The sequence below is a fragment of the Hyperolius riggenbachi genome, chromosome 2 (genome assembly GCF_040937935.1).
Source record: "Hyperolius riggenbachi isolate aHypRig1 chromosome 2, aHypRig1.pri, whole genome shotgun sequence".
Lineage (NCBI taxonomy): Eukaryota > Metazoa > Chordata > Amphibia > Anura > Hyperoliidae > Hyperolius > Hyperolius riggenbachi.
Genome location: NC_090647.1, coordinates 281,644,892 through 281,661,955, shown reverse-complemented (window position 1 = coordinate 281,661,955; position 17,064 = coordinate 281,644,892). Strand labels below are relative to the sequence as shown.

Sequence of the window (17,064 nt, the reverse complement as noted above, 5' to 3'; positions counted from 1 at the left end):
TCACCCTTTGGTCTTTTACATTAAAAACAGGAATTTAACCGATTCACCTCCCGCGGGACGAATATCTAGGTCCCTGAAAACTACACTTCCCAGTGGCGTAGATACTTATCCCTTCCTATTTATGAGTGGTGCAGCGGTGTGTGGTAGTGCACTGATGCCGGAGGCGATCAGAATGACTCGTCCGGAGCGCCCTCTAGTGGGCTTTCATGCAGCCAACTTTCAGTTGGCTGCATGGAATAGTTTTTTTTTTTTTAATTAAAAGAAAACCCTCCCGCAGCCGCCCTGGCGATCTTAATAGAACGCCAGGGTGGTTAAGTAGTGATAAAGTTATTGTTGCACGAATGAATGAAAGCAGCACTGAAATGTGAAACTGGCTCTGGTTTTTAAGGAAAAGAAACCCTTAGAGGTAAAGTGGTTAAACATTCCTGATCAATGTTTTTTTCAAAGCCAATCGATAAATTTAGCTTATTGAACAAATTATACCTTACATGGGTAAAATAAATAGAAGCCTCTGTCTTCACCAGAGCAGGATAACTATGCAGTGAGACCTCTCCCAGGTCCTTTGGACTTGCTCAACTGGAGACATCTTACAGTTAATAAAATTCTGAAGGGAGCATTCGGTCTGCCAGATCACATAGCAGAATCTTGGTTGACTTTTTTTTATTTATTAGGATTTTGAATAATGCCCCAAGAATCCATGTACACTTGGCTGTCCTTATTGATGGCAGAAGCACACAGAACTTATATGAAGTTCCCCATTTCCACCAGTAGATGGTGCAGAAGGATATATTTATGGAGGATGTACTGTACAGTATGTGTTTGGACAGTTTAGAAGGCCAAACTTAGAGTGACACAAAATTGTAGAAGTGAGACCAAACAGAAAAACCTCATCTCTATACTGTTAATACGTTTTTTAATCTATCCAGTGAACCTGCCAAAAGCTATTGAAAACTATCCAGGCAGTCCCGTGGTCCACTGTAGAGAATTCTGGCATCACTTTTCTCCACTGCAATTCTAGCAAGCAGAGTTTTAGGGCTGAGACACACCAGAAAAGCTCCCCAAACGCTAGAGGTTTCAAAAGCTCTTCCCAATGTAATGCTATAGGTTTTTTTTTTTTTTTTTTTTTTCAAAACCTCATCACTCCAGTCTGCATAGACACATAGGATAACATCAGCATGAGGTTTCAAAAACTCAAAACGCTCAGAAAAACTCCTCTGGTGTGCCCCAGGCCTTATGCTACATACACACATGCGACAACGATCGTTCGTTGAGGACGACGAACGAACTTTTAATTGATGAACGACCTAAGTAAAGTTAGTTTTAAAAGGTGTGTAACGATCTGATCGTTAGAACGAACGTTACATCATGTAAAGCAACTATTGCGCCTGCGCATAAAAATGAGAAGTTTCATGGAGAAATTGTGAAATGCGCATGTCAAGCCTAGTACGAACGACCGTTTCCAACGATGTACTACTTTTGCAAACGATCGTCGTTGGTTAAAATCCGCCGAGACAGAACTTTTTTTTTGTAGCGATTTGGCTCGTTCGTCGTTTGCCTTAATAGTCGGTGGTTCGTTTTTTGTAACGATCGTCGTTGGTAAAGATCGGGGAACGATCGTTACAAACGACTATAGTCGCATGTGTGTACGCACCTTTAGAATGCGCATGTTGTCAGCTGCCTAATTGGGCTGTGAAGAACACCAGTATGCTGATGAGAACTTAATTGTGGTCTCTGCTTTTTAAAGAGACTCTGTAACATCAAAAACATCCCCTGGGGGTACTCACCTCGGGTGGGGGAAGCCTCGGGATCCTAATGAGGCTTCCCAAGCCGTCCTCTGTCCCACTGGGGTCTCGCTGCAGCCCTCCGAACAGCCGGCGACAGACCCGACTGTCAATTCAATATTTACCTTTGCTGGCTCCAGCGGGGGCGCTGTGGCTGCTTTCGGCTCCGAAGTAGACGGAAATACCCGATCTCAGTCGGGTCCGCTCTACTGCGCAGGCGCCGGAAACTTGCGCCTGCGCAGTAGAGCAGACCCGACGGCGATCGGGTATTTCCGCCTACTTCGGAGCCGACAGCCGTCAGAGCAGGAGCCGGGAAGGTAAATAATGACGTCATCTTGTACGGAGGGCCACAGCGAGACCCCTGAGGGACGGAGGACGGCGTAGGAAGCCTCATTAGGATCCTGAGGCTTCCCCCACCCGAGGTGAGTACCCCCCATGGGATGTTTTGACATTACAGATTCTCTTTAAAGTGAACCTTAAGTGTAAAAAATAAATTGAGTTTTACTCACTTGGGGCTTACCTCAGCCCACTGCAGCTGATCTGAGCCCACGACTAGACGCTCTGATGTTCCGGGTCCCGCTGGCGGCCACTTCCGTTTTCGCAGTCAGGAACCGTCAGGCTGGGATGGCGGCCGTTTCTACGCGTTCCCAGCCAAAATAGCACCCCTATGTGGCCATATGGCCGCATAGGGTTGCTATTTTGGCTGGGAATGCGTAGTATCAGCCGCCAGCAGGACCCGGAGCATCAGAGCGACTCGTCGTGGGCACCGATCAGCTGCAGGGGGCGGAGGTAAGCCCCAGGTGAGTAAAACTCAATTTATTTTTTTACACTTAAAGGATACCCAAACTGAAATGTGACATAATGAGATAGACATGTGTATGTACAGTGTCTAGCACACAAATAACTATGCTGTGTTCCTTTTTTTCTTTCTCTGCCTGAAAGAGTTAAATATAAGGTATGGACGTGGCTGACTCAGTCCTGACTCAGACAGGAAGTGACTACAGTGTGACCCTCACTAATAAGAAATTCCAACTATAAAACCCTTTCCTAGCAGAAAATGGCTTCTGAGAGCAAGAAAGAGGTAAAAAAGGGGAATTTCTTATCAGTGAGGGTCACACTGTAGTCACTTCCTGTCTGAGTCAGGACTGAGTCAGCCACTTCCATACCTTATATTTAACTCTTTCAGGCAGAGAAAGAAAAAAAGGAACTCAGCATTTATTTTTGTGCTAGGCACTGTACATACACATGTCTATCTCATTATGTCACATTTCAGTTCGGGTATCCTTTAAGGTTCACTTTAAAGGACAACTGAAGTAAGAGGTATATGGAGGCTGCCATATTTTATATCCTTTTAGCAATACTAGTTGCCTGGCAGCCTCTGCCTCTAATACTTATAACAATAGACCCTGAACAAGCCTGCAGCAGATCAGGTGTTTCTGACATTATTGTCAGATCTGACAATATTAGCTGTATGCTTGTTTCTGGTGTGATTCAGACACTACTACAGCCGAATAGATCAGCAGGGCTGCTAGGCAACATGTATTGTTTAAAATAAAATAAATATGGCAACCTCCATACACTCCTCACTTCAGTTGTCCTTTAAGCAGATTTCCAGAATAGCATGTGCATTGCACTAAAGCCTGGCTCTCCTACAAATGGTTAATTATAAGGCAGATTTAACTATTTATACCCATTCAGGTGTAGTTCTGATAGTTCAAATGATAAATGATCGGCTTCTTCTTGTCTCAAAGGCTTTACTGTGTATTTTTAGGGCATAAATGAGAGCTACAAGCACAATTTACAAACCTTGAATAAGTTTGTTATGGTGAAATTCCTTAAAGACACCATGGTGGATCCTCCTGAGTCAGAGGTTAGATGTTTTCTATTTTATTTGCTAATGTGTTTTTCTATTTGTACTTGTAATTCCCAAATTTATAGCAAGCCTGAACTAAAAAATGAAAAGGCAAAATAAACATACACACGTCATACTTGCCTCCCGTGTAGTCTACTCCTCCATTTCTTTACCCTTTCCTGCATCCCATTTTCTCTGTGGGGGAGATTTATTAACGCATTACCGTCAGTTTTTTCGTCTTAATCTGTTCTAACCAGCAAGGAGAACAGTTTTGCATGATAAGAACCTTCTTAAATCCTAGGTAATAGCTGCACTACAGTTAAGAAAAATGCAAATCCATCCCTAAACTGGCGCAGATTAAGAAGTGCTTGATAGCAGTTCTACAGATGTAGAACTGCAGGCTAGACATGATTTCAGAGTGCAGGCTAGATATGATTTGTGTGGTGCTCCTCCCCCCTGCTAAATTCCTCCTCAGAGCCTGCTGCTATCAATACAGCAAATGTATTTGGTTACCTCATGCAAAACCAAACAATGAGGAGCGCGATGACTAACTATATATTGTCTGATTACCCCACAATGGCGGGGGAGCCACCTAGGAACAAGCACATCCGATAGAAAAAACAAGAATTCCAGGTGTCTACCAAAAAACATTCGCCGGCGATTCTGCAACGCTATAGTGGAAACGGGCCCGTAAAGTTCCAGGATGGCCATCCTATAATCACTTGCAATTCATATGCACAAGTCCACCGCTTTACTGTATAGCTTTGCTGAAACGTGCCTCAATCAATTGTGCCACAAGGGATGCAGGCTGTGATAGTTCTTGGCTAGATGCTATGCTCGTATGCTGCATGAAAATCAGGAAGCTGGCTCAGTAGTGGGCTAACATACCTCAATTCAAAGGCTAAGCAGTAGGTGCATGAAAGCAGTTTGCAGTTGGCATTAAACTCAGACAGTTCTCACCACCACCGCGTCAGCGAACCAATAGCGTCCGTCTCTGCTTCTCTGCTGTATGGTGTGTGCCCAAGTAATTCCGCCCGTACTTCCTCCTGCTGTGCAGCTCCTCCGCAAAGATACACGCCACTCAGCGTGTTGCACTGACGATGCTGATCCTCACTCTTGCCGACGTCACTGGTCGGTACCACGTGACATGTTTCGCTCTGCCCACGGAGCTTTCTCAAACGAAAGTGAGGCTTGACACACAGTCCCTCATTTCTAGTTACTGGTGCATAGTACCATCAAATCAGAGTGAGCCTGTGTTCTCCCTGGCAACTGATGACAACGGGAACTTTTTTCCATTTTATATCTCAAGTGTTACATGTGATTAGTCATAGCGCAGAATTACTATCGATCACTCCTGACTCCACACATTTATCACTTAAAATGGAACCACTCACCCCAAAACTTTTATGGAATGCAAGATTTCAGAACACCACATTGTTTCTTATATACTTTACTGTCAGTGTAAATCTGTCCGGTCCCAAATAGATTACTTAAAGGCGCCCTTCATGCTGTCAGTGGACCTTACACACAATATAGCAGAGCCTTTACCCATTATGGGGGTAGAAAGGAAACCAATGAGAAATCAGAATTAAGTCCTCTGGGGATCAGGGTATTTAATCTGAAAATCCATTTTAACTCATTATATTTAAGCATCCTCTCCAAATCACCTCCTCTTTCTGGAACCCTTTAAAGAAGCCCTTGAATTTTAATTTACCTGGATCACTGTTATGGTATTGCATAAAATGTTTGCCTAATGGTGTGCCAACTACAGCATTCCTAATAATGCTGACATGTCCCTGGATGCGAGTCTTAAGGGAACTTGTCGTTTCCCCTACGTATTTCAACCCGCATGGACACGTAATTGTATACAAAAACATACTTAGTGTCACAGTTAATAAACGACCGGATCTCTTACCGAAACCTCGAGTCAGCATCCATGAACAGGTTAGCTTGTTCTACAAGGTGACACACACTACATTTAGAGCAAGGAAACATCCCATTCGGACGAGTTGAGGGCCCCAACCACATGCGTGACCCCGATGTCCCCTTAAGTCGATAATCCGATTGTGTGAGCATGTCACGCAGGTTAGGTGCCCTTTTTGCTGTCAGTCTAGGGAAATCTCCTACTGCTTCTACTATCTTGAGATCTAGGGTGAGCAGGTGCCAGTGTCGCGAAAGAATAGCTTTCAATTGACCCAAATGGGTACCGAAGCGTGTAATCATTCGGACACAATCTCACTCCTTGTTTTTTCTTTCCTTTTCTCCTTGTGAGGAGTTCTTCTCAGTGTGTCCTCAGCTCTTTCTTTTGCCTCCTGTAAAGTAAAGTCACTGTATCCCCACTGTTTAAACCTCTCCTGCATTGCACGGGCCTCCACCTTGAAATCATCCTCACCGGAAAAGTTCCTGCGTACTCGCAGGAACTGGCCGGTGGGTATTCCCCTAATCTGAGCTGGAGGGGTGGAAGCTCGATGCATGCAGGAGCATGTTCCCAGCAGTGGGCTTTCTATATGTTGAGGTGGCTAATTTCATTCCCCCATCTTTTTTTAATGGATAAATCCAGGAAGCTAATTTGATGTGTATCCACTGTATGTGTGAGACTGATTTTTCTATCATTCATATTTAAATGGTCGAGGAAAACCGGAAGGTCCTCCCTCGGCCCTCGCCAGAACAGAAAGACGTTAAGGGGGGATAAGAGGGGTTTTCTATGGTTGTTAATTTATCAAGAATTTTTTGAATAAAGGAAGTCTGTTTTTTGGTAGACACCTGCAATTCTTGTTTTTTCTATTTGGTTTCCTCAGCAACAGCAATTCCCATCACACACTGCACTATCTGACAGACCTTCTTAGCTCCTATTTCACAACAGTTTTAGAAGGAATCTGCACCTAATGATTTCTTAACGTTCCTGAGACAGTTCTGCATGGATTTCTAAAAACCTACCAATATTTTGCCTCAGACTCTTGATAAATCTGGCCCTCTGTGATCAATAGAATTCTGTGTCCTCTATTTTGAAAATGGCCATTACCCCATAACAGCTTCCTGGTCAGCACAATGTTCTTCTGTAATATCGCCCACTTGAACCATAGGGAAACACGGAAATTACCTTGCGCATCAATTGTCCTTTCAGTTATAGCTGACAGCAACTGCTAAATTTAAGTTCTGGCAGAATCTTGTCAGAACTGGAAAGAATCATTGTAAGAAGAAAATAGGTGAGCATCTAAGAGGAACTGACGGTAAGATATGTAATATTCATTTGCAGGTACAACGTGTTTATTTTTAAATAATTTTACAGGTTCACTTTAATAGACTGCCACTGACTAGAGTAAGTAAAACATTCAACCTACTTTGTAAATGGTTAAATATAAAAGAAAACCATAGGATATTTAAAAAAATCATTTTAGGAGTAGGAGGAATTGTTTATCTCATCCCTTTCACCTTGGGTTCACTTTAACCCTTTCAGGACTGGCCGCCTAACCCCCTTTTAAAGCGGTATTGTCACCATAAAAATCAAATTTCAACAGCAACTGGTCTGAGTGTATTAAGTGATAAAGATGCTAATCCTGCATTCAAAACTTTCAAAACTTTTTCTGCTGTTATGATTTGGAGTTATCACATACTTAAAGGGATACTTAAGTCAAAAATAAAAAATGATTTTTACTCACCTGGGGCATCCCTCAGCCCCCTGAAGCTGTATGGTGCCCTCGCAGCCTCGCTCCGATCCTCCTGTCCCCGCCGGCGGCTACTTCCAGGTTCGGCGACAGCCGCCGACAGGCTGGGAACGCGAGTGATTCTCCGCGTTCCCAGCCGCTATATCACCCTCTATGCTGCTATGTATATGTTATACGCTATAGCAGCATAGAGGGTGATATAGCGGCTGGGAATGTGGAGAATCACTCGCGTTCCCAGCCTGTCGGCGGCTGTCGCCGAACCCGGAAGTAGCCGCTGGCGGGGACAGGAGGATCGGAGCGAGGCTGCGAGGGCACGATACAGCTTCAGGGGGCTGAGGCATACCCCAGGTGAGTAAAAATAATTTTTTATTTTTGACTTAAGTATCACTTTAAGGAACACTGGCCCTTTAGTAGTCGTGCCAAAGAATTGCATGCTGGGGGTTCTTTTTATGTATAATATATTCCTCCTCTTCCCTTTATTTCCCTGCCAGCTTTTTATCTGAAACCTAATCCACTACTCACTTGTGTTTACAAGCAAGGCTGAGGCGACTCAGCGATTGGAGGAGACAAGAAAAAAAGTAAAGGGCAGAAATGACAGCTGTGGGCAAAAGACATGGCCCCCACCAGGAACAGAATTCTCGTAATTTACTATATAACATTTACTGAAATCAAAACGTGGAAAGTATAATACATGAGTTATGTAAGTAGGTCAAGTATTTATCTACTTCTATATGTGTTTTTTTTCCCTAGCATAGTATGGCTGATCCTACTGCTTTAAGGACCAGGCACTTTTGAATGGGAGGGGGGAGGGGGGTCAGGCAGCAGTTACCTGTTGCTGGGCTGTGTCCCCCTTTGTGGCCAGGTGTCAACCCCCCCACCCCCCCCCCCCTTCCCGTTCAGCAGCTGCTTTCACTCACCTTCCAGGCTCCAGCGGTGAGCCGCTGCGGACACCACAGCTCTCTCCGACATCCCCGCCCGTTCTGACACTAAGTCCCGGGTCGTGGCTTGATGACGTCATCAAGCCGCGGCCCGGGACTTGCGTCACAATGAGCAGAGATGCCGGCAAGAGCGGTGGGGAGCACCTATCGTCGCGGGAATGGCAGGGAGGTGAGTGGATCCACCCCCCCCCCTAACGCCGCAGCTGTCAAGTTGATCACTACGATCAGCCAGCGATCGTAGTGATCAGATGGCTTCTGATCACTGAGGGGAGATGTCGGCTGTCATATGACAGCTTAATCTCCCCTCTCGGGTGCGCACAATGGTGTCGGGAGTGGAAACGGCGGGCGGCATAGATCCTACGCCACATCAGGCTAGAACAGTGCGGCGTAGGATATAATAGGAGGCGGTCCCCAAAAGGTTAAGGTACCGAACATCTGACATTGGATAAACACACATACATATAGTACTAGTCCTACTAAAACATTGTCTAAAGTTCCTTTACAGCAAGTGTAAAAGATATACAGTATATCTGTGCTAATGATGCAATCAAATAGAAAGTGGAGTTAAAGTAACCCTGAACAGAGCTGAAAAATGGAATAATGAACTTACCTGGGACATCCTCCAGCCCCCTTTAGCGCATGAGGTCCCTCAGTGTCCTCTGGGTCCCCTCCTTTCTCCTGCTGGTGGCAACGTAAGCTGTGTGACCCAGTCGGGAGTCATGCGCAACTGCCCATGCGTGGCCTGTCTGAGCACCCATTGCCATGAGCGTTCTGCGTACGAGCGGTTCTCCTAATAATGCTCACAGCAACTGGCACGTGATCACAGTGGGTGCGCGGACAGGCCCCGCATGCGCAGTTGCGCACAACTCCTGGCCTAGTCGCACCACCTACAGGTCCATCGTGGAAAAACAGATGGGACCCAGAAGACACTGAGTATTCAGTATTCCATTTTTCAGCTCTGTTCTGGGTCCCTTTAAGCTTAATGTCTTGAAAAGTAAATCGAAAACAAAACCGTTACTTGGCTGAGAAAAGACTGATGACAGCATTTGTGCTGAAAAGTTAAAAGGGTCCTTATTTTATCTGTTCTGCAACTGGGTACTCCCTAGTTATATCCTTTGAGTTCTCCTTGGATGATTCAGCAAACCTAGACTATAAGAATTGTCTGCAATCAAACGGCAGTAGGCATACACCAGTTTAGTACCCTTTCAGCAGTCCTCACGTTCTGTACTAAGGGAATAATAAATGACTTCTCTGGGATTGATTTAAAGAGGAGCTGTTAGGTATAAGGTCTCAGAGAAAATAAACACATATATCAGTAGCTAAAGATTGGCTGTACTTACATTACATATGCATTTCACTGTCCACGTTTGGATTTCACAGAATTTGTATATAGTATATGCAGAGATAGATGCTCCTGACAGCTCATGGCAGGCTCCATGTTTTTCTGTCAAATGTGTCGTCATGTCCTGCCTGCTTCCTGATCACAGATAAGCTGGTACTAAATAACACAGTGTGCAGTGAATATTAATGAGCCATGTGGCTAGGAACAATAGCTGACTCCTGCAGTGTACTCTGCCCGAGATTTATCAGTGCTACGCGATTACAAGCTGCTGTAACGTCTCATTAGCAGCCGAGGGGAGAGCCCCAGAATGCTTTGCAGTATGGTATGCGGCTTGCGTCTTCTTAAGAATAACAGACTTGCTGATAAGCACACATCAAAGGTAACTGAGATTTTTATCTTCACTAATTGCTTTTGGGCTTCCTTCTAAACTGTTTAACACAGGAGAATAGAGGTTTAAATTAGCTTCTGCAGCCTGACAGTTACTCTTTAAGGTGGCCATAAACCAATGGAACTATGTCCAATCAATGTTCCAATTTTTTTCTTTTTAAATCAGAAAACGGTTAGCTGATCTAGTATTCCACAAACTGGAATTGACATCTGATAAATGTTGTTAAATAATGTGTGGTCTGTCACACAGTTGATGCAAGTCATGAGGCCAGGCCTCTCTCCTCCACCAAGGTAATGATGCAGAGTATAAGTATAACTGAAATGCACTTCATTCTTGTACAATCAACAGAAATTTTCTATTCTGTTTGATTGTGTTTTTCCATTATCTGGCCAAGATTGATTGGTTTGTTTGTAAAACCTGCAAATTTTGAATCAATAAAAATTGATAAAAGCATTGATTCTTTTAATCGAACAACAAATTCCATCAGTGTATGTCCACCTTTACGTCTAGATTACAATTCTGTGCCAGTGCTTGTGTCAGCCATTTTTGTGTTTGGACTGGATGAAAAGCAGCTTCTGTGTTGTTATTATTGTGTATTCATATAGTGTGAACATCTTCCACAAACTATAGTCATGTTACCAACTGTCGCTCAAAGGGGCTCACAATCTAATCTCATCTCTAGTTATAGTGTATTCACTCACAATTGCTGACAATTCTCATCTGTTTCTGTAGTGGTTTGGATTCTATAAACCAGGACAAGGCAAAGAGACAATCACTCTGCAAGAGAGCTCCCTATATTCAGAGGTAAGAAACAGAAAACCGCTGTTTCAAGTGATACACATTACTAGTGTTGATATAATCTAATTTCATGTGGTTCATTATTTATGAGAGCCTAGTAAAGGAACCCTATGTAATATATGATTACTTTGGTCATAATAACTCATAATAGTCACCTTCTTGTAACCTAGATCATTGCCTAGCTGGCGGCAGACAAACTACCATTTGGCAGTAAATGGAGGGATTCCATTCAAGATGAGCTGTCATTTCTAGACCATACTGGTATAATGCTTGGGCAACAAAAGAGTACATGTATACTCATCCTTATTGCCTGCATTTTCTCTAAAAGGGAAACCATTTAAGGTTGAGGTGAAAAAATGTATTCTTGCCTTCTGTGGCTTCTCTGCAGGTCCAGTGATGGTGGAGCCTGAGAGGTGTCTGTCCTGAAGTGCCACGCTTGTCCTGCCCACTCCCCAACTACATTCCATGCCTTCCCTCTGTACAGTATAGGTGCAGCCACAGAGCATGCTGGCAGGATTACATAATAGCTTGCAGGCATGAGCACACAGTGCATGTGGGGGGTACACAGAAGACCCCAGTTCATCATCAGTGAAATGCAGATGGCAATGGGGAGAATGGAGATTTTACTTTCCAAGCATTTTTTAAAAAGGGGATTTTGGTAGGCATTCAAGTTTTTTTTATGTTTTTTTTTTTTTACTTGCACAACAGGATGTAAAATTTCACTACAGGTATTTCATAACAAAACAAAAACTTGCAGTCAAAATCCATTGACTAAGTCATAACGACCTTTTTTATCAGAATAAAATTCTTTAATACTGTAACACTTTCAGTTGAGCAGATGATCTCAGTTTAGCAAAACTTCAAATCTTGGATTGTCCAGCATGAAAAACATATAGCTATCTATTCATGCCTTGTAATAAATATATATCTTTTGCCACTGTACTTTCAAATGTAAAAACGTCTTAGGTCTGCTTGCCAGCAGCTATATATCCATACAGATGTCAGAACCTTGCAGCTTGCTTGCTTCCTGTTCAGAAAGGGCCAGTTTACATTGTTTTCAAATCCTAATTATGGGTGCGCAGGTGCTGAATAATATGGATGGAGAATTAATCGATAATAAATGGATCAATATTTTATTATAAAAGTCAAAATTACATGCATAATGCACATGCATTACCCTCAATCACACTGTATCCACATGCATGGGAGTCATATGGTGTCCATTAAAAAATGTGTAAATTACATATATACTTAGAGACTCCGCAGGGTTTTTCTTTAAAAATACTAAAAGACTGAAAGAGTATCTCTAATCAATCCCACAGTTCCGTGGCTGTTATCAGCTTACCCTGTATATGTTTATGTCCCAAACAAATTGTTGTCCACAAATATGCACTATATATACTGTTTGGTGGGTTTTGAAAAAAAAGGTTGATGTCACCTGACACTGTGGTATTCCTGATGCTTAGTTCGTTTTGAACTCCCGACCTGGGTAGCGGCGAGCTACGCTTTGATCTCCGTGGCTCCACGTAGGTACTGGACGGTGTCACCGGCCGAGTTCTCCTATAGTCTCGCGGGAACTCGCCGGACTCTCCAGTCATACAACTCAGAGCGCTCCTGCGCGGTGACGTCACGTCTTTTCCCAGTGGTATGGAGCTGCGTATTGGTCCGCTCTATTTTGTGTTAAGCTCCGGGTTTTCACCTTGCTGTTTTGCGTTCCACGGTGCTTCCTGGATTGGATGCGTTCCACAGCGCTTCCTGGATTGCAAGAGTTGAAATAAACAGCAGATTTTTTAGCATCAACTTCAGATGTCAGTCAAACCTCCTAGTGCTCGGTACTTCAGCAGTCAATGGGGCGCCCCTACAGACTGACTTTGATTGACATGTTTCGACAATAACTATTGTCTTCCTCAGAATCAGTACCTCCTGTTCACTAGTGGCTTCCATCTTTATAAATCCTATAGGATCCTCCTCTTCCTCCTTTCTTTGTGCCGCCCCCTTTTCCCCTTTGTTCCTCTCCAAATAAAGTTATTCAATTACTCGAGTTAACATCTAGTGCAAAAAACCATTAGCTATATATATGCATATGGAACTTGCCTCAATATGCATGTATGTGATATTGCATACACGACCCCAAAGTCCATACATGGATACTTAGACTATACAGTGGGTAAGGAAAAAATAAAAAATAAAAATAAATAAATATAGATCAAAAAATGAGAATAGAGAAAAAAATGAAAATAAATATAAATATAAAATTATAATAATAATAAAAAACCAAAGGACACCAATGCTCCTCAGGATCACCATAATGACTCCCCTTACATACTATTACATAACTTACTCTATCATATACAGTCCTCATAAAAAGCCAAAGATTTCCATTTCCTCATTCAATCCCTTAGGAGCAAGGGATTCCAAGTTGAAGATCCATCTGCTTTCAGCTCTAGACATCTTGGCTATAAAGTCCCCTCCCCTTGTGTCCCGCTTGATCACCTCAATACCAAAATATAATATTTTATGTACACTGCAAGCATGGTATTTCTTAAAATGTTTAGAGAGGGGATGTTCAACCCAGCCTTTCCGTATATTGTTAAAATGCTCCCCTATCCTTTTATGGAGCTCTCTTTTTGTTCGTCCAATATATTTTTTCCCACAGGGACAAATTAGACAGTATATAACCCCCTTAGTGTCACAAGTTATCAACTGTTTAATAGTATACTTTTCTGATGGGCCTTCTACTGTTTCAATCTTTTTATAGCCCTGGGTACTCTGACAGTTTTTACATCTCCCACATCTTACAAATCCGCCACCTGACTGTAATTGTACTTTATCTTTCTGGTTCATGGCTGCTGTTGCAACCATTAGACCTACATTCCCAGGTTTCCTATAGATAAATTCTGGATAATCAGACAATAATTCATTCAAAGACCTATCTTCTCTTAATATATGCCAGTGTTTCGCGATCAATTTTTTGACTGCATGGCTCTGTGCAGAGTATTTAAGATTAATCTTTAAACTATGATCCTTAGTTGTATCTCTACATCTTTTAACAAGGAGATCTTTACGATTTAGTTGTTCTACGGCTTGTTTCGCCTGCTCGATTATTTTTTCATCGTACCCTTTTTGTTGGAATTGTTCACCCAATATGTCTCTCTCCTTTCTGTACTGTTTATCATCCGTACAATTTCTTTTTAACCTGATAAATTGTCCTTTTGGGACATTATTAAGCCATACAGGGAGGTGGCAGCTTGTCGCGAGGATATAGCCATTCACATCAGTGGGCTTTTTATAGGTACTGGTTTTTAAAAATGCATCCTCTACATAAATCTTCAGGTCCAAAAAGTTAACGGTTTCTCGACTGGTGGTTGCTGTGAAATGGATATTCCTATCGTTGTCATTAATGCTGCTCAGAAAGTCTCTTAGGGAACTCTCCGTGCCCCTCCAGACGAATAGGACGTCATCTATAAACCTTTTCCATAGGACCAGGCTCTCCCCGGGACCATCCGGGCAGAAAACATTGCCCGCCTCCCAATACGCCATAAACAAATTGGCATATCCCGGAGCGAACCTGGTCCCCATCGCCGTCCCACTCGTCTGGAGGAACCACTCCCCCTCATATTCAAAAAAATTATGACCGAGTATGAATTTTATAGCATCCACAATAAATTGTTTCTGTTCCATCTCTAAATTCGAATCCCAGTTTACATTGTGCATCTACATTGTATTACATTTTAAAGCAGTGCACAGCTTCTCCGTTTCAACAAAAATGCCATTCAATTTATCAAATAGCAGCCTGTTGTGTGCTAAAAATGCATGCGGCAGTGTGTTGTGTGCTGCAACATTAGCCGTGACAATGGCCCCATTTAACCAATTGGTCCGTGTGGGTCCTTTAACAGCAAGTACATAGTTCAGTTGATTTCCCATCACGTTTTTTGGTTTGTTTTGTAGACTGGGCTTTTGACCTTTCTTTGCCTTGATAAAGAGATCCTTGGTGGTTTAGAAACATTGGCTTCATGGTGTAGAACTAAAACATTGCATCGGTTACAGGAAGTGTCGGTTGTACTTATTAGCTTTATTGAATTTGCTTGTTCAATTTTGGGTCTATTAGGTACTTTGTATTTTTAGTGAAGCTAAACTATATTGGACAAACTGGAAAGATCACATTTGTGCGTGTAGACCATAGCTCTGCTGTAAGTGTATGGTGAGCTTGTCGGCTATCGTGTCATAGTACCTGTGTAAGTTTTGCTTCCTGCTAGCATATACCAAAGTTATATACTGTGACTTGTCACAACGAAGGGCTGGTAGAGTAGCTGGTTTTGCATTTTAAACCTGGTGCTTGAAACTTTTTTTGGTTTGCAGTAAAGTAACTTCATCTGCCCATTACATATCTGACTGTTACAGACAAACAGAATGGTTATACGTGCCAGGCACTGCAAATAGAGGATGTTGGCAGTTAAGCTATGAGCAACATAACTTGGCCATGTAAATATATCAGATTGTTGTCTGTTCAGACTGCAAAGTAGCCATAGACTGGCAACTTTAATCTGCACATGGTAGACTGGCAAACACACGAAAGCTGGTCTCCCATCTGGTTACTTGCCTGTATGGACTGTAGGCCTTGCTTTAGCCAGCAGTGAGCTGATGCAATAGTAAAGAAGAGTTTTACCATTAACCACTGGAGAGTTGTGATGGTTATGCAATGTTCTTGACATGGCAGGTGCATATCAGAAATCAGGTTTGAAAAAGACCCATCTATTGAGTGGAAAATTTAAAGCAGGCCAGACACATACCAATACATTTTCCCCATCAGATCTGACCACTCTGAATCTGCCAGAAATGTATAGCATTATGAGCTGCATTGATTGCCACCTAATTACAATCTGTGCATGTATGGGCACCTTAAAATGAACTAAGTACCTTTTTATTTTTTTAATGTACCTCTCCTTAAGAGAAGGTTGTAATCGTGTTCTTCTCAGGGTGAGCAGCATTGCTTTCCTTGCCAAGTAAATTACTATATCAGAATCAGGGCCGTGGAGACTGTTTCATAAACTGAGGAGTCGGATGATTTTTGTATGAAATCCACAGCCCTAGTAAGTATTAGACTAAGGAGTCTGAGCCATTTTGGGCACGTAGCCGTTTCATGATTTTTGTGCAGACTCTAGAGCCCTGATCAGAATTCATCATATGCTGTCTGGGACCGAGTTTACTAATAGCCAGAGTTTTAGTAGATCAGTTTATTTTAATCCTACTGTATATATAGAGTAGTTAATTATGAAGATGAAAGATCTTTTAATTTATTTTAGATTTCTGATTAAAACCCTGTTTTGGTGCAGGGAACAAGTGTTCATTATGGTGGTGAGGGAGGCTAGTAGTTTACTAAGTACATTCTGATTTTATTTTATTTATTTTTTTTGTAGGATCGGTTGGGTTTGAGAGAAATGGATAAGGCTGGAAAGCTGGTGTTCTTGGCCACAGAAGGTGACCATCTGCAGTTTTCAGAGGAATGGTTCAATGAGAAAATTTTGCCCTTTCTTCACTAGTTTTTTCTGGCTATAGCAAAGTTACTAGAAAAGAAATTGCACTGGATTACTAATTGCACTCTTGCTTATACCTCTAGCAATGAAGACTACATTCCAAAGTGAAAGTCTCCATTAAAGGGACACTGTAGGGGGGTTGGGGGGAAAATGAGTTGAACTTACCCGGGGCTTCTAATGGTCCCCCACAGACATCCTGCGCCCGCGCAGCCACTCACCAATGCTCCAGCCCCGCCTCCAGTTCACTTCTGGAATTTCAGACTTTAAAGTCTGAAAACCACTGCACCTGCGTTGCTGTGTCCTCGATCCCGCTGATGTCACCAGGAGTGTATAGCACAAGCCCAGTATGGTCTGTGTCTGCGCAGTACGCTCCTGGTGACAACAGCGGGATTGAGTACATGGCAACGCAGGCGCAGTGGTTTTCAGACTTTAAAGTCTGAAATTCCAGAAGTAAACTGGAGGAGGGGCCGAAGCATCGGTGAGTGGCTGCTTTACAGTGTCCCTTTAAAGGATACCCAAAGTGACATGAGATAGACATGTTTGTACAGTGCCTAGCACACAAATAACTATGCTGTGTTCCAATTTTTTCTTTCTGTGCCTGAAAGAGTTAAATATCAGGTATGTAAGTGGGTGACTCAGACAGGAAGTGTCTAGTGTGACCCTGACTGATAAGAAGAAATCCCCCCTTTTTACCTCTTTCTTGCTCTCAGAAGCCATTTTCTGCTAGAAAAGTGTTTTTTTATAGTTGGAATTTATCAGTGAGGGT

The 17,064-nt window shown here is 42.8% G+C and overlaps 1 protein-coding gene across 1 annotated transcript in view; it reads left to right on the top strand.

The window, feature by feature from the left end:
- The window catches only part of PPT1 (palmitoyl-protein thioesterase 1), a 35,186-nt gene extending 18,641 nt beyond the window's left edge, over positions 1 to 16,545 (top strand). Inside the window, exons 7-9 of the mRNA XM_068265385.1 lie at positions 3,553 to 3,651; positions 10,699 to 10,770; positions 16,182 to 16,545. Coding sequence (XP_068121486.1) covers positions 3,553 to 3,651; positions 10,699 to 10,770; positions 16,182 to 16,304 — 294 coding nt within the window. The 3' untranslated portion in view covers positions 16,305 to 16,545. The remainder of the gene's footprint in view (positions 1 to 3,552; positions 3,652 to 10,698; positions 10,771 to 16,181) is intronic.
- The last annotated feature ends 519 nt before the right edge of the window (positions 16,546 to 17,064 follow it).